General features: G+C 38.2%; 1 protein-coding gene across 4 annotated transcripts in view; it reads right to left on the bottom strand.

Moving 5' to 3' along the window:
* The window catches only part of SYNE2 (spectrin repeat containing nuclear envelope protein 2), a 424,477-nt gene that overhangs the window by 246,614 nt on the left and 154,069 nt on the right, over positions 1-23,794 (bottom strand). For 2 of the 4 annotated variants that reach the window (XM_053601260.1, XM_053601261.1), the window contains exons 12-25: positions 20,383-20,547; positions 19,646-19,758; positions 18,350-18,512; positions 17,427-17,505; positions 16,980-17,167; positions 15,433-15,597; positions 14,049-14,192; positions 12,004-12,177; positions 8,356-8,514; positions 7,689-7,892; positions 5,260-5,394; positions 3,165-3,323; positions 1,071-1,315; positions 867-957 (exon numbers count right to left, since the gene is read on the bottom strand). In XM_053601260.1, the coding sequence (XP_053457235.1) occupies positions 867-957; positions 1,071-1,315; positions 3,165-3,323; positions 5,260-5,394; positions 7,689-7,892; positions 8,356-8,514; positions 12,004-12,177; positions 14,049-14,192; positions 15,433-15,597; positions 16,980-17,167; positions 17,427-17,505; positions 18,350-18,512; positions 19,646-19,758; positions 20,383-20,547 (2,184 nt within the window). The remainder of the gene's footprint in view (positions 1-866; positions 958-1,070; positions 1,316-3,164; positions 3,324-5,259; positions 5,395-7,688; positions 7,893-8,355; positions 8,515-12,003; positions 12,178-14,048; positions 14,193-15,432; positions 15,598-16,979; positions 17,168-17,426; positions 17,506-18,349; positions 18,513-19,645; positions 19,759-20,382; positions 20,548-23,794) is intronic. The other 2 variants (XM_053601264.1, XM_053601265.1) reach the window with 1 other exon arrangement.

Raw genomic sequence — 23,794 nt, 5'->3', positions numbered from 1 at the left:
CCTAAATGTTGTTCCTGCCTGAGAACACATAGCAAATAGGAAGAAGAGACCGAAGCCTGACATGCAAAAGAAAACCACTGAAAACAAATGCACCCTCTTCTTTCTTCCACTTTCTGACTGGCAGTCTTGGGCAGATAGACAGTAAGAACCAAATTACCTACACTTCAAGAATCTAGAAAATCCAATTCCTGAGGAAAAGGAAAAAGTAAATAATAAGTGAACTTATTCATGTGGTGAAACTGAGGCATCTGTGCAGATCAAGCTGAACCTCCTCTACCTTCAGTAGCAATGAACACTGACAACCTACACTCATGGTCCAAATGATCTCTGTTTGAGAGAACGGTTTATATATTCAGAGGAAAATTAGGTTATGCTCCTTACAGCCTTGGCTCATTGCCGCCATTTTGTTTGTTTGTTTGTTTTTTTGAGACAGAGTCTCAAGCTGTCACCTTGGGTAGAGAGCCGTGGCATCACAGCTCACAGCAACCTCCAACTCTTGGGCTTAAGCAATTCTCTTGCCTCAGGTTCCCAAGTAGCTGGGACTACAGGCACCCACCCCAACGCCTGGCTATTTTTTGGTTGTAGTTTGGTTTATAGTTGTTTGGTAGGCCCCAGGCTAGATTTGAACCCACCAGCTCTGGTATATGTGGCTGGCACCCTAGCCACTAAAAGCTACAGGCACCAAGCCTGGCTCACTGCTTTCTAATTTTCTGAAAATCAGTCTTCCTTGCATCATGTCAGTGGGAATAGTGAGGTGATGAAAATAATCAGATATTTAAAACCAACAATTAATTTGAGAAGTGGATTGTTGTATACATGGCCTTTGCATTGGTTTACTTCTAAAACACATTATCCATCTTCACCACCTTTTCAGCTGATGGCTGGTTATCTGCTTTTGCAAGTGGCACCTCACTGTGGAAATCCCCTTCTCTACTCTCAGATGTGGCCATGGTCCCCCTAGGAAGGAATCGAAATTGCATATTAAAAGTGAGCAAGGAAAATGAAACTTAAAAGAGAATAAATAATGCCTAATGTCATTTGATTTTGCAAAAGTCTTCATCTTGTTTTACCCTGTAGCAGAACTGTTCTTATGAAGTAGGAGCTCGTTTTTAGAAGTGCCTCCCATTGCAGGCTGCAGCACTGAGTGAATCTCAGAAGCACATTTCAGGAGCCTTTCTATCTTCTGCTCATAATCTCTGAGTACTGCCTTTAATTCTTGCTGACTCTTCTGTGAAGCAAGCTCTTTACACAGCTCCCTCAGGACATCCATGTGGTGATTAAGCTGGTACAGAACACCTTCCTCAGAAAAGCAAGCCTAATTGAAGAAATAAAGCAGGGAATAGGCTTCAGATGAGGTTACAGGATTATTCCGTAAGGATTAGCAACTAACAGATGTGTGTGACTTTAGCACCCCATCCTGTTACAGACCATCTACTGCGTGCTGGGAATGACAATAGGCACTGGAGAAAAAGGATGAGGAAGTCAGCCCTGAAGCAATGAGCAGTTCAGTAACACAAAAGCACAAACACGCAGCACGCAGGGTGAGAGAGAGAGCCACTACCTGTCATGAGGGCTCAGAGAAAGCCTCCTGCTCACAAGAGGAGACCATGTCAGCTGGGTGCAGAAGGAGCAAGGACGAGTTCTCCAAGTAAAAGGGGGAGAGGACGTTGCCAACAGAAGGATCACCTAGAGAGGAAAGATGTTCTGGAGGGACAGTAGTCCCACATGGCTAGAGCACAGTAGAAGGGATCATAATGGGTGCCCTGGGGCCAGACCATGAAAGGACTGAGTGGTCTTCTAAGAAGCTTAGAGTTGTCTTGGGGGGCCTGGTGAGTCAGTGATATAAGATCTGTGGCTCCAAAGGATAACTCCAGTGGTGGATATGGGAGATGCCATTATCATCACACTAAGGCAAGGGCTGCAGCTTAGATAGGTGGCACCACCAACAGAAAGGGAGGAGGAGAAGCTGCTCTGAAGATGGGACTTGGCAACAGACTCGACCAAGGCTGAGCGGGAAGGTAGGTGACAGAGGAGAAGGACATTTGGAAACAGCTATGCCTTTTATAACCAAAACACAGAAGATAAAAGGAGGCCAAGTTTAAGAGGAGGTATTATTGGTTCCATTCTGGACAAACTGAATTTGAGGTCTCTGAAGAATACCTGTGACATCAAATGGAACACAGCACTGGATAGAAGGATTCAGATGGAAAGATTAAGGCACTGTCAGTGTAGAGAAGGCAGGTAAAACCCCATAAAATTAGCCAAAAATGGACAGCTCCCCACCCAGTTAAAACACTAAAATAACAGAATAAAAAAAGGGAGATTTGTGAAGAGCATTAAAAAGAAGGACCAACTGTCAATGTCATTTTTTTTTTTAAGACAGGGTCTCAGCATGTTGCCCCAGGCTAGAGTACAGTGGTATCATCATAGCACACAGCAACCTCTAACTCCTGGGCTTAAGCAATCTTCCTGAGAAGCTGGGACTACAGGTGCCTGCCACAATATTCAGCTGATTTTTCTGGATTTTTTTTTTTTTTTTTTAAGAGAGACAGGGTCTCATTCTTATTCAGAATGGTCTTGAACTCTGCCCTCAAGGAATCCTCCAGCCTTGGACTCCAAGAGTGCTAGGATTATAGGCCTGAGACACTGGGCCTGGTCTACAGCCAATTTTATAAACATAAAATTAAAAGAGACTGATATAGGAAGCGGTAGAAAGTTAAAAAATGAAAAGAGGAGTCACTACTTTCAAATACATAAAAACAAGTAAGAAGGAACCCAAAAAGAGATCATTAGATTTGCCCTAGTTGCTTTTTATCATGATTTGATAGTTTTCACAAAAGCTTCTGAGGACACTGTGTTCTGACAAGAGCAACTGTAAGTACTTTGGGGAAAGTGGACACATTTATGACCAGAGTCTGAGGACAGGGGCCTGCTGAGACAGTCAGGGAAATGATGAAATATTAACACAGTGATTACTTTTCTCACTTCTAAAAGGTAGGAAGCATGGCCCCAGTGACAGCTTGAACCGAAGAGGTGATAATCCTAGGGATGGAGAGCTAGAGGAAGGTTCAGAGCAGATTTAATCCTAGGCTAAAGGCATACACAGCCACTTAAGGTAAACCCCAAAACAATGACAAAACTTCAGTGGGAATAAACTATTGTACCTCATGTTCTTTGAGGAGACCCTTGGTCCTTCCTCTACGGATTAGTTTCTTTTCTTTATTTATTTGCTTTTCCAGTTTTGAAATATTGTCACTCAGCTTTCCCTTTTCAATATCTATTCTTAGTCGTGGAATGTACAAAGACAGTTCATGGTGAAGAGACTGCAAAAAACAAAGGAATCTATTAACTGTGGGAATAGAATAAGCTGAAAAAGTATTTGTAGCAACAATAACGGAAATAGAGCTGAAAGGATATTCTGATTTATCCATGTATCTTTAGGGAGAATGTTTAAAAACATCTTGGACCCATAACATATTACTTTTTCTAACAACTAAAAATGCATTTTTACATTTAGACAAGCTACAGACGGGAGAAACTATATGCAAATCACACATCCGAGGCAGGGAACGCCCATGTAAATGTCATCCTGTGTATCCTGGCAAGAGGAACACTGGGGAGTAGAGAGGGGACTGAAAACATGAATAAAAGTACAAACTTTAGTTAAAAATAATGCACCAATATTTGCCCATTGACTGTGTCCAAGGTAACTGTGGGACCAGACAAAACTGTTAAGGCTCTCTCACTCATGGTACCATGGAAGTCGCTATGTTTTTCCAAGATAGCCATAACTGTACATGGTGGTATCATACTTATATAGCAGTTATTCACCACCTTGCCTCACCACCTTGTTCCCTCTGGGTATAAAAGGTACAGACCTTCCTCTTGTGAGCACCTCCCATGAAGCTCACTGGCAGCCATGAGCTGAATAAAGCATGTTGCACCTGCCCCCAGTACCTAAGTTATTCTGCGGTCTGCCCAAATCAGAACAGTTGCATTACAGTGACTATACTAATGTGTGATGTTAACAACAGAAGAACCTAGACATAAGGTATACTGGAACTTTCTGTGCCATCTATGCAATAATTCTGTAAATTTAGGCTGGGCACAGTGGCTCATGCCTGTAATCCTAGCACTCTGGGAATCCAAGACAGGTGGACTGCCTGAACTCACGAGTTACCAGCCTGAGCTAGAGCCAAGACACAACCTCTAAAAATAGTGGGGCATTTGTAGAGGGTGCTTGTAGTCCCAGCTACTCAGGAGGCTGAGGCAAGAGAATTGCTTGAGCTCAAGAGGTTTCTGTGAGCTGTGACACCAGAGCACTGTACCCAGGGCAAAAAAGTGAGGCTCTGTCTCAAAAAAAAGAAAAAAAAAAATTCCATAAATTTAAAACTGTTGAATTCAAATAAAATTTAAAAATTTATTTTAAAAAGCATTTTGGGAGGTACCCTAACAGCATTGAATTCAATTATATATACATATAGGCACACACACATTTAAAATACCAACAACCATTTATTAATTATACTTTTTTATATGGAGACAGAGTCTCACTCTGTCGCCCTGGGTAGAGTGTTGTGGTGTCATCCTAGCTCACAGCAACCTCAAACTCCTGGACTTAAGTGATCCTCCTGCCAGCTAGCTTTAAATGTTTTTTTTTTTTACCTTTTTGAATCTCACTTTGTCGCCTTTGGTAGAGTGCAATGGTAACATAGCTCACAGCAACCTCAAACCTTTGGGTTCAAGCAATTCTCTTGCCTCAGCCTCCCAAGTAGCTGAGACTACAGGCGCCCACCACAACACCCAGGTATTTTTTTAGAGATAAGAGTCTCTCTCTTACTCAGGCCGGTCTCGAACTCGTGAGCTCAAGCAATCCACCAGCCTCTACCTCCCAGAGTGCTAGGATTACAGGCATGAACCGCTGCACCCGGCCTTAATTATATATTTTAATATTAATTAACATTAATTAGTGGAACACAATCTCAGTAGTAGATGCTTTCTATAAATCCTTGCAACAATTCTGCCAAGTAGTCGGTGCTATTCCTATTTTATCAGTGAGGCTCCTGAAAGTGAAGTACCCTGGTGAATCCAGGTTCACTGCCATCATAATCTATGCCTATTCTGCTAGGAAACTTTGTGTGAAAACTAGGACTACAGCCTAGAGGGGTAGGTCCAACAGGGGAACCTCAAGAATGACTCTGACAACAAACAGGCCCAGGATCCAACCTCTTAACGTAAGCCCCAGACACATACTCTTACCTCCCACTTGGCACAGACAGCTCTACTTTTCTCTTCCAAAGATAGCCTTTCCTCCTCATTTACGTTATATTTTAGTTCTTCAACTGCTTTCAAATACTTGGCCACACTTTTAGTATTAAAAATTTCTAGTGCCTCCTATACAAAAAAAAAAAGGTAAATGAGACCATATTAAACCTCATTCTACTGCCAAATCCCCAAAGCTAATTTTGGTGTGTCTTTTATAAGTGGAACTAAGAATGGAGTCTCTGAAGACTATCTGAACATTCACCTGAAACTTCTCTTTGTAAATTGAGGTGGATATCCCTTCCGTATGTCTTGAATTCTTTGAAAAGAGTTGCAAAGTATTTATTATTCAAATGTAGTTACCTAGTTGAGGCCCATTAATTAAGACCCCTTCATGATATTCAAAATTATTTTAATAAAAAGGAAAACATTAAAAGCTTATTGTACAAGGTAATGAGCCCCTGGCAATATTTCCTCTTCTAAAGTATTGAGCAGAAAGGGCGTATCAGCGCATGTTGAGAGGGGCACTGCAATAAGAGAAAGCACACAGCAGGGTTAACCCAGCAATTGTGAGCTCTTGTACACAGGCAGCATGACGCTACGAGGAGGACACATCACCTTATTGCCCAGGGCCAACTGCATGGCAGTTCTGCCCCAGAAAGGAGCAGAAGTAGGGATGGGCAGCCTTGACAGAGACGTGTCTGCCCCTTACCTGGTTTACCCGACAATAGCAGAAACCTAGCCTCAGTAACTAGAGAATGGCAGAGCAACAAAATAGGTAGGGGCCTGTGAAAAGGCAGACATCCTATAGTAAAGAGAAGATGATGCGACTCTCGGGCAGGCAATGCGTTCATTCTCTCGCTACACACAATCACAGGCTTGGCACAGGGAGGCTCAATGCTGAGGTCTGGGTCCTCCTCTGAGGCCCCTGAGGAATGCCTAACCCCATATGCCAGCAGGGCACTCCCACTGCTGCCAGGTGTCCATGGAGTCCCATGATTCTTAGGGCAATGCCTGGCAGGGCAGGGACCTTGCTTTTGCTGTGAAAATGTGTCTACTTCTCTACATGCCAGAGGCAAAGAGAGGAGACCCAGAAGGAAGATGGTCAGGGAGAAGAAGATGGCCTGAGATTGCCATCTCAGCTCCTCTCTCTGGGGAAGACAAAGCCTGGGAGCTGCTGTTTTTAGTTTCTCTCTTTCCTGTGCAGGTCATATCTGCCCTCCTGAAATCCAGCCTAGTGATTATTTAAAAGAACCATTGACTCCAAAGGTCAATGCAGCACTCTCAGTAGCCTGGGAGTAAAGGTGGTGGGGAAAGGCAGAGGGGACTGGCCAAGTGGGGACTAGCAAAGTACAAACAGTTTAAAATCAAGCAGGTGAGAGTTTTTTTGGGTTTTTGTTGTTGTTGTTGTTGTTGTTGTTTTTTGCAGTTTTGGGCCGGGGCTGGGTTTGAACCACCACCTCTGGCATATTGGGCCGGCACCATATACCCCTTTGAGCCCACAAGTGCCGCCCAGCAGGTGAGGGTTTTTAAGGTCACAGGAAAGGTAGTGACAAAATAGCTGATTTAACAGAGTCCAGTGTGGTTAACAATCTAGGAAGCAAAAATAGGGCTGAGCCCCAGAAGAGACATGAAGAGAGGCTAGTGAGGGTCCCAAGGGTGCCCATGTTAATAAAGTGTGGGAGCAGCAGGGCGGGGTGTACCTGCCTGCATCCTTAGCCCCTCAATGCAGAGTGCCTTTTAACCATTTGACAAGACTGCTACAATGCCAAACGAACGACAGGACACATACTACTCCACCTCTTCACTGTGTCCCAGGGACAGACGCTGTTTAGCTTTGCTGCTGATCCCCCCAGCACCTCTGAGAGTGTTAATTAATAGTGACTCCTAGTTTGGTTAGATTTTAAGCTGCAAGCAAGTGCCTATCAAAGCATAAGAAAATCAACCTGAATCTATCTCCATACAAAACAACATTATTAGGACTTTACTTACAGATAAATCTATCTGAAAATAATTGTTATCAACGCATTTTAATAATAATAGTATTCTCTCACATTTAGAGAATTTTAACTATGAAAAATGCCTTAACGTCCCTATTTTCATTTAAAGCCTCACAACAAATTTGGCAGCTGGATACGGCTGGAATTATTATGTCCATTTCACAAATAGAAATGCTAGAGAAATTAAATTCTTGTTCAATGTCACAGAATCAGCTGTGCTCTTTATCCTACATCACCAAGTACATTCACCATATACACAATAAAATTCAAATTAAAAATGTCTTTATTTAAATATTTATTGTTAATAGACTCAGGGGAATAAAGTATGATATTGAGAAACTTTTTAAAGTAACAGCAACTTTGTATATAATTATAGTGAAGGAAACATCTTGATTTCTAATAAGATCGGTAGCTAATAATAAATACCCTATATCTGATGGTTGAAAAGACTGCCACCTTATGTTTTGAAATGAGTCCACTGGGGCTCTCTTCTTGCCCAAGTAATTGTTCAGCCTTCAAAATGTCTGATTCAGCTTCCTTCTGTGATTCTTCCACCATCAGCCTGACATCCAATTCTGGTGAAATGTCAGCTGAACTCTTAAACACTGCATTGAGTTTTACCAGGCTGATCTGCAAAGAAAAAAAAAACTTTCAAATTAACACTTGGCCCATAGATGGGCTTTGTGGTGGGTGCCTGTAGTCCCAGCTACTCAGGAGGCTGAGGCAAGAGAGTCACTTTAGCCCAAATTTGAGGTTGCTGTGAGCTATGATGCCACACACACTAGCCTGAGCAACAGTTAAAACTCTGTCTCAAAACAAACAAACAAACAAACATATAAAACATTTGGTCCAATTTTTTAATAAATTCAGAAGTTAATATATGTTAATATTTCCTTTAAATAGCAACTCATATTTTCCTAGTAGACAAAGGAGTATCTGATTTATTATATTTATATTTCCCAATATGCTGTAAATTATAAAAAAATAAAATATAATGCAAAAGCAATATTTTACATTATCTCATCCTTCACCACCCAACCACTGAGCAGTTTTAAAGAACTGATTTGTTAAATAGGGAATATTAAAAAGAGACCTGGATTTTCTCTTTAGCTTCTTGAATCTTTGTCTGAAGCCTAGCCTTGATGACATCTTGGATGGACTCCTGGCCCGAAATACTTTGTATATTCATTTGTAAAGTATCTTCGCTTTTAGCCATAAGCTTGTCATATATAGAGCCTTTGGCAATAAGATGCTGTTAAAACAAATTGAAACAAATATTCAGATTATGTATTAAATATTAATCATAACAATGACCAAATTGTTGGGAATTGGGGAAAACAAAAAAGTTCATTATTAATCCAAAATTAGACAAATTTATATTCTAAAAAATTGTTGCTTTAAAAATTTGTTTGGGAATTTTAAATTAATACAGATTCTAAACATGTTCTTTTACAAATTATTCTTTATACAGTGAGCATGTCAATAAAATGGAAACTGAAAGTAATACAGTATCAATAGAAAGAAAATGAGTTAAGAGAATAAAAATACCTTAAAATGAAGTTGTTCTAAGACAAATTGGTGGGGAAGAGGGAAGAGAGTTCAATAAATGTTACTAGAGAAAATGGCTACTGGGAAGTAATCTTTTTTTTTTTGAGACGGGGCCTCAAACTGTCGCTCTGAGTAGAGTGCTGTAGCATCACAGCTCACAGCAACTTCCAACTCCTGGGCTCAAAGCGATTCTCCTGCGTATGCCTCCCAAGTAGCTGGGACCAAAGGCACCTGCCACAACGCCCGGCTATTTTTTGCTTGCAGCCGTCATAGTTGTTTGGCAGCCCGGGCTGGATTTGAACCCGCCAGCTCAGGTGTATGTGGCTGGCGCCTCAGCCACTTGAGCCACAGGCGCTGAGCCAAATAATCTTTTTGGAACTCTGCTTTGTACTACATAGGAAAAACAAATTCCAGACAGATCAGAAAGTTACATATGAAATATGAAACCACAAAAAGAAAACATTACAAAAAGTCAATCTGCTGTCTGGGTATGGAGAGTCTTTTTAGGGACAAGAGCAAAGATAGACATTGCTATATAAATATCAAAACTTCCTATGCAAAGTAAAATAAACAACTTAAAAGTCAACGACTCAGTAAAAATATGTGTTACAAAAATGAAAATGGATCATATTTCAAAGAGCTTGTATAATAAAAAAAAAAATCAAGATCCCCAACAAAATACAAGAACAAATAATTCACAGAAACAGATAACTAATAAATATATAAAAAATAGTTCAATGTTCCATGTACTCAAAGAAGTATGTGTAAAAATAATAAGATACCACTTTTGAGTTTTCAAGTTTGCAAAAAATAATTTTTTACTTACAACTCATGTGTCGCATGAGTACAATAAAATAAAAATTATATTCTATGATATCAACAATGTCGACACTTCAGGATAAGATTGACAAATGCCGATCTTAATTCTCTTAGGGAAGTGGAATTATAGTGATTTTAATATTCTGTAATTAGCAAATTCATTTATAATTTCCACTTTCCCCTCTTTTTAATTACAAAAGGAAAAAGCTCTTATACAAAAAACTAAAAGGTATAGCATATAAAGAAAATATTCCTCTTCTTCCCTATCCCTTCCTCAGTTGTCATTTAATCAATCACTCACTTGCTCATTTGAGAAATATTTATTTTATGTCTACTATGTGTGAGAAGCTGCACTAGGAGCTGGTTATCATCCAGGATCAAGACAAAGCCAGTTATCTGTATGTCCTTACATACACTGTTCTATACATGTAAAGTATAAAACCACAACTCAGTCTTAAAAAACACAAATGAGGCCAGGCATGGTGGCTCACACCTGTAATCCCAGCACTTTGGGAAGCTAAATGGGAGGATAGCTTGAATTAAGGAGATCAATTAGCTGAGCACAATAGCATAGCACCTGTAGTCCCAGCTACTCAAGAGGCTGAGGTGGAAGGATCACTTGAGGCAATAAATTTGAGGGTACAGAGAGCTCATGCTACTGCATTATCAGCGTGGGCAACTAAGTGAGATCCTGCCTCAAAAGAAAAGCAAACGAGGGCGGTGCCTGTGGCTCAGTGAGTAGGGCGCCAGCCCCACATGCTTAGGGTGGTGGGTCCAAACCCAGCCCCAGCCAAGGTGCAACAAAAAAATAGCTGGGCGTTGTGGCAGGCGCCTGTGGTCCCAGCTACTCGTGAGGCTGAGGCAAGAGAATCGCCTGAGCCCAGAAGATAGAGGTTGCTGTGAGCTGTGACTCGACAGCACTCTACTGAGGGCAACAAAGTGAGACTCTGTCTCTAAAAAAAAAAAAAACAAAGAAAGAAAGGAAAGCAAACAAGAATAGCAACAACCAAAAAAGCTCCACTATACAAAACAGTAAAATCATTTTTACTGTTTAGAGAACATTTTAAAATAGTATTAAAAATAGGTATTTTAAAAATAATTTTAAAATAATGAATCTCTACCTCATTCTTTGCATTAAAATAAATTGTAGGGGGCAGCGCCTGTGGCTCAAAGGAGTAATGCGCTGGCCCCCATATGCTGGAGGTGACGGGTTCAAACCCAGCCCCAGCCAAAACCTGAAAATAAATAAATTAATTAATTAATTAATTCTAGGCTCGGCGCCCATAGCACAGTGGTTACGGTGCCAGCCACATGCACCAAGGGTGGCGGGTTCGAACCTGGCCTGAGCCAGCTAAACAACAATGACAACTACAACAAAAAATAGCTGGGCGTTGGGTGCCTGTAGTCCCAGCTACTTGGGAGGATGAGGCAAGAGAATCGCTTAAGCCCCAGAGTTTGAGGTTGCTGTGAGCTGTGATGCCCCAACACTCTACTGAGGGTGACATAGTAAGACTCTGTCTCAATAATAAATAAAAATAAAAAAACAAAATAAATTCTAGATAGAGCAAAATAAATATAAAAAATAAAATTAGAAAAGCTGTGGCAGGTGGCATGATACATTTATTATAATATTTTCAAAGCAATAACAACTATCATTCTTCTAAACAATGAAAACACAAAATGCTGAAATGTACACCTTTCAGAAAAGTATACTTAGAAAAATTATGTAAATGTTCTTTTATTCCAGGAACTTCACATCTTTTTGTAATTTATGACATCCTCCCTCTATAGGTTTTTTAGCTGAGCTAGAACTCAGTGAAAAGCTCAATGGTAACTCCTTTCCCAGGAGAACTCAGTAATATTAAAACACACTCTTGCCTCATTGCTTTTCAATGAGTCAATTGCCTGAGAATAACAACAGAATGGAGTTCTAACAACATTAGTCACCCTTCTAGCATCAAGTAAGGAGAGGAAAATGGCCTACCCAGGAAATGAACTTTAAAGCATAGGTTGTACAGTCTCTCATATTCCCACTGCACTGAGCTGTATGAGACTGAACTCACTCACTCAGTCCTCACTGCCCTCTGATGCAAGAAAATATTGTAATCCCCACTCTATAGCTGGGAAAATTAGTCCCAGAACTTAATATTCATAAGCTTTTATTAATGGTCTCCTAATTTATCCTCTGTTTTCAAGCAAAATCACAGCAAATGATCCAGGGAGGACAATCCATTCATTTTTAAAACTTCTAATAAAGGAAATTCAAACTGTAGATTTATTATTAAACTATTTACTTTTAAACTTTTTATTGACCTTAAAACATAAATCTATAACCATGAAAATACCCTCTTAATAAGTACATTTACACTCATACCTGCAAAGATTCTTGCATTGAGGTATCTGCATAACCTTGATGTCTCAGAAGATCCAAAATAGATTTGGCTTCTGCCTCCCAGATTTCCACTTGTCTAATGAGTTCTTTGACTTCTTCAGCAACTTTTAGTTGCCCTACGATTTCTTCATTTTCTTTCTCATGTTCTTCCCCCACCTACAACATTCAAATTATCACTAAGAAAATGCCAACATGTACATTATAAAATAATAATATTCCATACCAAAAGCTTACACCATCTTCTTTACTGAAGCGTGCTAATTCCACATATTCGAAAAATAAGATCTAATATGGGAGGGCCGGGCACGGTGGCTCACACCTGTAATCTCAGCACTCTCAGAGGCCTAGGGGGGTGGATGGCCTGAGCTCACGGGTTTGAGACCAGCCTGAGCAAGAGCAAGACCCTGTCTCTAAAACTAGCCAGGCATTGTGGCAGGCGCCTGTTGTACCAGCTACTTGGGAAACTAGCCAAGAAAATAGCTTGAGCCCAAGAGTTTGAGGTTGCTGTGAGCTATGATACCACAACCCTCTTCCCAGGACAACCAAGAGAGACTCTGTCTCAAAAAAAAAAAAAAAAAAAAGATCTAATTTGGTGACAACAATAACACTTTACAAATTAAAAGGCTTATTCTCATTTTCTTAATTATAATATCATTCTTATCAGTTAGATAATATTATCTCCATTTTTCAAGTAAGAAGATTATAAAACCAACATCCTGATTTTCTAAGCATTCATCTAATGCTTTTAACACATTTCTAAAACTTATGTATAATGTAATTAAATAGCTGTAAAACATCAAGAAGAAATTTCAGAATCAAATTTCAACAAAATTAAGTCTTTTCCCATGAATAATGTCTCAATTTTCTACAGGTTGATAATACTATAGCTTTACATGATAGATACATTCTTTTGTTATCATATATTGGAAAATTATAATAGTATATATTTATGGGATACATACATTCTTAAAGTTGTTTTTTTTTTTTTTTTAAACAATTTTTTTTTTTTTTTGTAGAGACCGAGTCTCACTGTACCGCCCTCAGGTAGAGTGCCGTGGCGTCACACGGCTCACAGCAACCTCTTAACTCTTGGGCTTACGCGATTCTCTTGCCTCAGCCTCCCCAGCAGCTGGGACTACAGGCGCCCGCCACAACGCCCGGCTATTTTTTGGTTGCAGTTTGGCCGGGGCTGCGTTTGAACCCGCCACCCTCGGCATATGGGGCTGGCGCCCTACTCACTGAGCCACAGGCGCCGCCCTCTTAAAGTTGTTTTTAACGCCAACAACTGGTTATTGAAAAATTATAATTGCTTATATTTATGGGGTACCTACATTCTTAAATTTGTTTTTAACCAGATCACATTTTTAAATGCATCAGAAGACTATGATATTCTAAAGTGTATTGCGTAAATTCAGATCGTTCCAGATTCTCTGAGTGAGAACACCAAACTCCATCATGGCAAAGGGCCAAAGCCAGTTAGAAATTACTTTAAGTAAAGGTGCTTAAGTTGTTATTCTGAAGAAGGCACATTTATAAAACCACAGGTATTATATCTTACAAGTGTATGATTTTTAATTTATTTTTTACTTCCTTTTCCATATTCTTATCTATAATCTAAAGTTATCCTCCAAATTATTCCTCCAAGAAAAAGGGAGAAAGATAGTATTTCCCCCCATTTTACAGAAAGGAAGCAAGACATAAAGAGGCCAGGGTCTGATCTGAAGTTAGACAATTTCTGAGCACTAGTCAAAAGTAATCTCAAGAAAATATCAACTCAGATTCACATTGCTCAGAAGCATGGCTTCTGCTCTGAGTCTGTGAAACTCCACAGCAGAGTAAGAGGCAGGACAGGAAGTCAGCAGACACTCGGACGGCAGACCACTGAATGTAGGGAATCATTTAAGCGTTTGCCTAGTAAACAATCACATTTTAAATGTTTACTACTGTCTCAACGATATGATTCTTTTAAAGAACAAAGTTAAATTATTTCCATATGCAAATGAAATATACAATGTATGATTATTTACCTCTATATTCTGATAGTGATACTCAGGAAGTTCTATGGACGTATCTACCAAAAAATCTCGTTTTCGTTCTTTGGATAGTAGAATATTTCCAGATTTGTCAAAAACAGACTGATCCTGTTTTTTTACAAGTGGTAAGTTCATTTCCTATAAAAAATTAATTTCATGAAACTTAATGCTCATTTTTATGCTAATACATATTACAAATAATAAGTGGATATAAAATATTTAAGTATATCTTAATGATTTATCATCTAGTAGCAGTATTGTAAAATATGGGCATTTCCAATAAAACATCTAAGTCTGAAATTGTTAAGAATTAAGAAATAGGCTGGGTTTGTTCCCAGGCATCTCCACCAAAAGATCAAACAAAAATTTTAAAATAAATAAAATAAAATAAGAAATAAGCTGGACACAGTGGCTTAAGCCAGTAATTCCAGCACTTTGGGAGGCTGAGGTGGGAGGATCACTTGAGGCCAGAATATAAGTCAAGAGGCTGAGGAAGGAGAATCACTAGAGCCCAGAAGTTTGAGATTGCTGCAAGCTATAATGATGCCACTGCACTCTAGCCTGAGCGACAAAGCAAGACCTTGCTTAAAAAAAATGGAGGAGGAGGCGGAGGCGGAGGAGGAGACAAATAGAATAATTTAAGTTCAAAAATTTTTATTGAAATTCTGCTTTTATGAAGCATTGTGCTAAACACAAGATAAATAAGGCTCAGTGTATGTTCTCAAGAAGATTCATATCTAGTAGGCAAAACAATACTTAGATTATTCTTTAATGGTAAATAAATTTCAACAAGAAAGCTGTTTATTAGAAAGCTGTCCTTGGTATACACTCAAGAGAAATTAAAACATACATTTACAAAAAAACTTATGCATGCCTGATTATTCCTAGTGGCATTGTTGATAAGAGCCAGATGAGTGGAAAGAATTCAAATGTCCATGAGCTGTTAGATGGCTGAATAAAAATGTGGGATATCTATACAAGGGACTATTATTTGCCACTAAGAAGGAATTAACTACTGACACGTGCCATAATGTGGATGAACTTTAAGATTATAATGCAAGTTGAAATATGTCAGTCACAACAGACCATATATGCATAATTCCATTATATGAAATGTCCAAAATAGGCAAATCTGTAGAAATACAAAGTGGATTAGTGGTTGCCGAGGATTAGGATTTGGGAAGAAATGAAGAGTGACTGCTGATGGGTACAGAGTTCCTTCATAAAGTGATGAAAACATTCTAAAATCGATTATGGTGATGGTCACACAACCCCATGAATACACGAAAAACCAATTAAGTTGTACACTTAAAATGAATGAATTGCGTGGTATGTGAATTACATCTAAATACAGTTGTAACCAATCAAAAGAACTTACAAGCTGAGTTTTTGAAATGAACTTTCTCCATCTTTTATTCAGCCTTCTCAGTTCTTTAGAAATGGATGATCTGACCGTGTCAATGCTAACTTCAATTAGGAAATTTCCGGCTTCATTTAAAGCAGTGTGTTGTAGACTCCATTGGGACAGTATCTCAAAGGGAATCTACATAACATACAATCAACATAATACATTAATGACATAACATTGTCTTTCTATTATCTCTAATAGATATCTACCAATGCTAATTCTAAGCGAAAGTTAGTACGATGTTTTCACAGAGATTCTGTCTTTCCCTTAGGCTCTTACCATTCCTGTCCTGTTCTCCATTACTCATCACTAACTGGCAGGTGCCTGTTAGTCATTACTCCTGGTCAGGGACTTTTGGGAATTATCTGATCTGTCTTTCTAAGTGACTGATGAGCTTACAGCAGAGGTTTTCAAATCTCTTCAGTTCATGGCACCCTTGATGTCTCAGTAATTTCTTTCACAAAGCTCCTATGCCAGAAGAATTATCTAACAGTTCCCATTTTTAAGCAATCAGGCCCAGCAAGTTAATGGTAGCATGGTATCCAATGTTGCCATGTCTCTCTCAAAATTTAAAGTATTCTCTCAGTTCCCTTAGTTCTTTTGGTAGCCTATACCATCTCAGCAGAGTTTGGGAATTGCAGGCTTAGAGTGTGTGTGTATGTGTGTTTTTTTTTTTCAGAGTTATGAACATTTTAATAGAAGGCCTTTAAAGACAGAAGAACTGTCAGAAGCCTAAGACTTCAATTTCTAACATCAATATAACTGACAGGGAGCAATAATGACTCACTAAGGGTCATTTTACCTTAAAATGCTTTCTGAACACGCACATACTTAACATAAATTTTACTTCCATTTAAATATAACCTACTTTCTGTTGAGTAATTTTAGTTTCCAATCTAAAAGGCTATCTACATCCATTTGCCACAGAGAAAAACAAATGACAGAAAGAAAATCTACCTCAGATAATCATAAATGACAGATTATTATATGCCTAACAAATGGAAAAAATGATAAATCACACTGGTGTTTCTTCTACATCTCTCCACATAAGCCTAAGGTATTTAGATTTTCCTCCTTTAAAAACTCAAAGATTTTAGAGCTCACAGGTTTCAACCAAACAGAAAAATAAAACTTTTAAAACAGTGCTTTATTTTAAATGTGTCCATAAGCTACGCAGTACCTTATGTCTTTTATTTCCTGTCTAAAAAGCTTGGAAAAGTATCTCCCAAAAGCTATACTGTGGATGTAAATTATAGCTCAATGAAGCTCAGTGTATATGTGTGTGTGTGTGTGTGTGTGTGTGTGTGTGTGTGTGTGTGTGTGTATCCCCAGGTGGAGAAAACATTCTTTTGGTAATGATACGGGGAAGAAGCTAAACTCTTTCTAAGACCTTTGAGAATTTTCCAAAATACAGGTTTACCCTTCACTGGACTCCCATGTTTGAACCAAAAATGAGGGTCTCCAAACAAAACAAAATAAAAAGTAAAGCTGAGCTGATGCTAGTAGACTGCACATACCTCTTTAATTTGTTCCTTCTTCGTTTCCTCAAACCAAGCCTTCAGAAAGCAAAGGTTTTCCACATAAGTAGCCCAATATGCCAGAACTTGTTGTAGAGTGGACTTCACATTATATATATTTTTTCTATACACACAAACGTTGTATTTCACCATCTTATATTGTTTACTAACATATTGACATTCTCCAGCTACAATATTAACAAAACAAGAGTAATCTTAGGAAATAGTTTCTTATTAATGAAATACTGTTAAAAAATTTGCATGTTAATTGATAGTGGCAAAATAGTATGTACTTTGATAATATTACGTGTGAAGGAAAGAATTTCCAAGGAAAACATGCAAATAAAACTAATTTCTAAAACATTAAAGAATAAAGAAAACAAAATAGATAAAATGTCATTTTTAAGTGATCATCAGTCCATGAAAAAGTTAACTGAAATGCTTTACCAAAATTCTTATAAATTTCTTCACATTTTTGAAAAGAAGTCTCAAGTTGAACCAGGAACTCTTTTTCTTCAATAAATCTCTGGGGCGGCAGGAAGGAACACATTGACAGTTTTTACTTTTCATAATACAAAACTGTTATTTATTGTACATTTACTTATGCCACTGGTATGATTACTTAAATAGAAAACTGAAAATTCAAAGAAGGTAAAAGAAATAAAAACATTTGAAATCTAGTTTGGTTTAGAATAATGCTTTCTATTTGGAAACATATAGTATTTAAACCACAAATTGGGAATAAATTTCTCTTCATCATATTTTTCAATTTTTACAATGAAACTTTTAAGCTTTGATTTTTCTTTTCCCATCCCTCATTTCCAAAAAGGGGAAAGAGAACGAAAGATAAGGCCTAAGTGTAGAAGTGACATTAATGACATTTGTGTGATCCTTTAGTTTAAATCAATTGAAACATTTTTCCTATAAATTGGAAGACCTAAAACACACACATACAAAATCAAAACAAAACAAAAAATTGTTTTTCTAACTACTAAAATTTAAGAGAGGCTAAGATCAAAATGTTGTAAGAAAAATGTAATTAATGAATGAATGCATGAATCAGAAAGAAAAAAATACTAAGCAAGATTTCAAGTGAAAGACAGACTTTCAATGGAGAAAACATTGAAACCTTCTCTATTAACATTAATTGGCCCAGTTAACCCCCCTGGGGTGGTGAAGAATACAGTCTTCTCTTTCTTACTCTTCTCTATACCCACTATTTGACTACCTATGATTATCTCCTTTGGACAACATTTAAACACTATCTTTAAAACTTGAAGAGTTAATGGGAAATCCCACCAAGGAAAAATGCAAATCTAGCTCCCAGACATGAAAAATAGTTGCCTACAATGCAAAATAAAACAGCTTACATGCCAGTCTTCCAGCAACAATTCCACAGAGTCTTTGCTGCCATATTTAATGTTCCAAACATCCAATTTTGATTTCACTTCATCCAGCAAACCAAGAACTGAGCATTTATAGTAATGAAATTCCAGAAGTAAAATGAATTTTTTCCCCAAAATATTGTTGAGTCTGGAAAATGGTACGATTTTTAAATTTAATTTGATTTCATTGACCAAATGTAAGAAATCTAGTCAGCATTTTAAAGAATTGGGGGCTTCAACTTTTTCTTTTAAACACACAGAATTCAGAAGTATCCTCAAGTCTTGTCCTTTTCTTTTCTAAACAATATGAAATAAATATTGTAGCTAGATATAAAACAACCATTTCTAAAGTGAAAACATCAAAACCAAAACATTTCTGAAGAAACTGTTTTCCTATTAAGAAATTTTGCAATAAAAATGTTGATCTACAAAATATTTCACTAAATTTGAAAACTTCTGTATAAGTTAATAAAAACTACAGTTTAAAAATTTATGTATTGGTTCGGTGCCTGTAGCTCAAGCAGCTAAGGCGCCAGCCACAGACAACAGAGCTGGCAGTCTCAAATCTGGCCTGGGCCTGCCAAACAACAATGACAACTACAACCAAAAAATAGCGGGGCGCTGTGGTGGGTGCCTATAGTCCCAGCTACTTGGGAGGCTGAGGCAAGAGAATCACCTAAGCCCAGGAGTTGGAGGTTGCTGTGACCTGTGATGCCACAGCACTCTACCTAGGGCGACAGCTTGAGGCTCTGTCTCCAAAAAAAAAAAAAAAAAAGGAAAGAAAAAAGAAAAAGTTTACGTATTAACAACAGTTTTTATTATGAAGCTAATACCATCTTATCACTCTAATAAACTGCTTATGAGTAATAAGCAAAGAGAAGACAATAAGGATACCATCAATTAAATAATCTCTGTATTTATAGCACTTTAAAGTTTATAAAGGGCTTCCTAAATTTACTGCCCCCAATTTGAGATAATTATCATTATCCTACATTTATGAAAGAGTAAACATGTTCAAAAACAGAGTAACTTAGTGAAAACCAAGAGCTATGTTTCTAACTCTAAATCCAGAACTTTTTCCTTCACATTCCACCATTCAATAAAAAAGGGAGTACGTTAGCATGAAATAAAGTTATTATTACACAAAACATGAAGATACTGTTATCAAGACTTAAAGCAGAATTCATGTCAGAAATTATCTAAAACTCTATACTTGGTGGTCCCGGTAGCACAATGTCAGTGCCCAAACATGGACAGTACATGAATGGCAATGTTACAAACCGTCTTCTCATTTCATCCAGTTTGATAGGTGGTACCAATGCCAACTGTTTTTCATCTGTATTTTCAAATGTAAGAAGCATGTTTGAATAACAGTCAAATCTATCCATCAGACTCTGAAAAGAAATTTAGCATGACATAAACCAGATTTATTGTCAAACACTATCATTGAGGATTTACTAATCTCATTTGCATTAAATCTTTTTTAAATTTACTAATCTCATTTGCATTAAATCTTTTTTAAATCATAAAGTCCCCTTTTCTTAAACAAGATTTTGAGAATAAATCTTTTCATTACAAATGTTTTAAATTGAAACATTTTACAGACAGGCATGCAATTTGTTTGGTAAAGCCATTATCAAAATCTTCTGTTTTCTGGTGTATTTTCCATTCCTCTCATGGGTTTAAATGCTATAAATCTCACATACCAAATTCCTCTATGCCATTTTAGTGAGAACCCAATCTTCAACATTTTAAACCAGTCTCCCCTCCTTGATACCTGGGTTTTTTCTTTTGTGTTAAAGTTACTTCAGAACTCTACTCCAATTTATTCTTATCATTTCAACCTGAAACTAACACTACAGTCACGAATATGAAGGAATCTTCCAGGTCCCCAAAATTTCCAGGGGAATCATTCTAAACTCACTATATTTTCTTCTCTTCCTTCTAGGACAAAGTCTTCCTCAGGAATAATCCCTAACTAAATATAGATTTTTCCACATCTCTTTCTTTTTTCCAACCTTGAATAAAGCCATTCTCTCTTGTGTCAGGGTCATGGCTGCACAGTAATCCTGGGAGGCTGGCAAGCTGTCACCAATGAGCTCCTCTACCTCCTGGAGCCAGGCTTCAATCTCATTGAGGGGTTGAGGCAAGGCATAATTCAGCTGTGCTTTCCATGCATTAACCTGGAAAAAAGGAAGATGTCCTTCAGTATAGAATTTGTCTAGTTTCTTTCTTCACACACAGTGTGTTTAATTCTATAAGTTTTCCCTGAAAGCCATAATTGATAAATGCGATCCATCAGTCAAGGAAATCTTTATCAACGGATAAACTTCTTTAAATATCACTTAGCTACTTGCTGATCAGGAATACTTTGTCCAAAAGCTGTAGGAAAAGAGGAAAAGCAAACAAATGTTTGATAAATCCATAATTAGGTATGAGAGGAGATTTTAAATATTTTAAGTACTCCTCTGAGCAAGGACGGACTATCATATTGAAAGACCATCATTTAAAAGCTGTGTGCTCTGACTTTACAACTACACCTTCCACACAGGTTTACAGATTATTTTCCTCACTGTCCCTTACCATACATCCACATGCAAATCTCTACCATATCTTCTGGGTATCCATACTTCAGAAAAGCCCCCCACAATGTATGCACACCACCACCTTCCTCAGCCCTCTACCATTCCCTACCTGCACGCGCATGTGGCCACCCTTTTCTCCATATATTTACTGTACTGTCATGGTTTCTTTGTTTATTTATTTATTTATTTTTGAGACAGGGTCTCATTCTGTTGCCCTTGGTATTGTACCATGGTGTCATAGCTCACAGAAACCTCAAACTCTTGGGCACAAGAGATACTCTTGCCTCAGCCTCCCAAGTAGCCGAGACTAAACTAGAGGTGCCTGCCACAATATCAGCTAGTTTTTGCTATTTTTAATGGAGGGAGGCGGGGTCTCACTCTTGCTCAGGCTGGTCTTGAACTTCTGAGCTCAAGGGATCCACTCACCTCAGCCTCCCAGAGTGCTGGGATTATAGGCATGACCAACCACACCTGGCCTTACTCTCATGTTTTATCTCTTACTGCCCTTCTATCTTCTACCTTTCTCCTAAACGTCATCAAAACTCACTCTTTTGCCAAAGTCCAGGGCCTTTTAAAAAGAACTCACTGACTCAAACGTTCATTCATTCTGCAAACACTTATGAATAACCAGTTATGCTAAGAATTGGGGGTAAAGATACAGGAGGCTTCTGGAGTGCAGAGGGGACATATGGAGTTGCCCACTGTACGGTTCTGTGCGGCAATTAGGAGCAAATTAGATGCACATGTGGTGACACAGAAGCACCTTAAATCCATCGTGATGAAAAAGAAAAGTAAGAAACAACATATAACCTCAATTCACACAACTGAAAAATACACTTGTACATAAATTCAATGTGTATTTTGCAAAATCATATAAAACAAAAAGATACATATTAAACACATCAAAATAGTGGCCTAAGGAGAAAGGGGACTAGAAAGAAGGTATGGGTATAAAGAAAATAAACACACAATTAAAGCAAATGAATAGAAGGAGACAGAACACAGTTACAGTAAAGACTGTTAAGTGATTTAACAAAGCCAGGCAGAGGAGACTATGGAAGACCTCAGAAGAATGCCGACTCCTGACTGAAGTCAGGAATTCTTTTTTGTTGTTGTTTCTTTGAGACAGGGTCTCACTCTGTCACATGTGGTGGCATAACCATAGCCTACTGCAGCCTTGAGCTCCTGAGGGTCCCTGCCTCAGCCTACCAAGTAGTAGAACTATAGGCATCATGACTAGCTAATTTTTAAATTTTTTGTAGAGATGGGGAAAATGTTTTCATTATTGTGAATTTTAATATAAACAACTCAGCATTTGTGTTCATTATATCTAATTCTTTGCCCAGGCTGGACTTGAACTCCTAGCCTCAAATAATCCTCCCATGTCAGCTTCCTAAAGTTCTAGAATTATAGAGATGAGCCACTATACCCAGCCAATGCCTGGGATTCTTAGACACAGTACAAAAATGCAGCTCCAAGTCCATCTCCTTCCCTGACAACCCCATTAAGAATGTGACTTTTGGCTGGGCATGGTGGCTCACGCCTATAATCCTAGCACTCTGGGAGGCAGAGGTGGATGGATTGCTTGAGCTCAGAAGTTCAAAATCAGCCTGAACAAGAGCAAGACCCCATCTCTAAAAATATAGCCAGGTATTGTGGTGGGCACCTGTAGTCCCAGCTACACAGGAGGCTGAGGCAGAAGAACGGTTGAACCCAGGAGTTTGAGGTTGCTGTGAGCTACAATGACACCACAGCACCCTACCCAGGGCAACAGAGGGAGACTCTGTCTCAAAAAAAAAAAAAAAAAAAAAAAGTGACTTTTTACCTAAACTCACATAACTCTTTTAACACTTTTGTGGCATGCTCATTCCAAAGACAGCCCTATGAAGATAAAGCACAAATCAAAATTTGTTTTATTCAAATAACTTTTCTTTTTCTATTTTTTTTGAGACAGAGTCTCACTATGTTGCCCTCGGTAGAATGCTGTGGCGTCACAGCTCACAGCAACCTCAAACTCTTGGGCCCAAGCAATTCTCTTGCCTCAGCCTCCCGAGTAGCTGGGACTACAGGCGCCCGCTACAACGCCTGGCTATATTTTGGTTGTAGTTGTCATTGTTGTTTAGCAGGTCCAGGCCGGGCTCCAACCCGCCAGCTTTGGTGTATGTGTCTGGTACTCACTCACTGAGCTACGGGTGCCAATCCTCAAATAACTTTTCTTAATAGAAATATTGGCCTTAAGTCTGTATTTTCTCTTTCTGTTACTGAGTTCTACTAAATGAACTGTTACTATTCGTAGAATGGTTACTTAGTAGAATTAAATGGTTTTTAAATAAGAGAAAGAGTACACAAAATCTATGTATTACATGTAAACACCTAAAAAACACTTATTTACCAACTACTTGGTAAACTATACAAAACTATACCAACTATACAAAATGAGGACAAAGCTAGGCTCCTTTAAGGGACTCAAATGGAATTGTCACAAAATAGAAGCATTAAATATTATAGTTTTCCCATTTTGTTTCTTTTTTTCCCCTGCAAGTTTATTTTCTCAAAGGCATGTGGTAAAGATAAGTCCATAAACTTAAATCATTAACTATACATCATTAAGTCTCCAGTTGGAAAAAGAATGAACGTTTTCATCATTGTGAAGTTATTAAACAAATCAGCGTTTGCTTTTAATATGTCTAATTATTTGTGCATCTTCCAAAAAAATAAAAAAAAATTGATAAAGAATTGAGTTAAAGAGAGCTAAGAACAACATCTCTAATCCAACTATTATTCTTTGCACAACTAAAAGAAAGCTGTATATATTTTAAATGAAATTAAAACCATGCTTTCTGAC

The sequence above is a fragment of the Nycticebus coucang genome, chromosome 9 (assembly GCF_027406575.1).
Source record: "Nycticebus coucang isolate mNycCou1 chromosome 9, mNycCou1.pri, whole genome shotgun sequence".
NCBI classification, from domain to species: domain Eukaryota; kingdom Metazoa; phylum Chordata; class Mammalia; order Primates; family Lorisidae; genus Nycticebus; species Nycticebus coucang.
The sequence above is the reverse complement of the archived record's forward strand: the minus strand, read 5'-3'. Positions and strand labels throughout refer to the sequence as shown.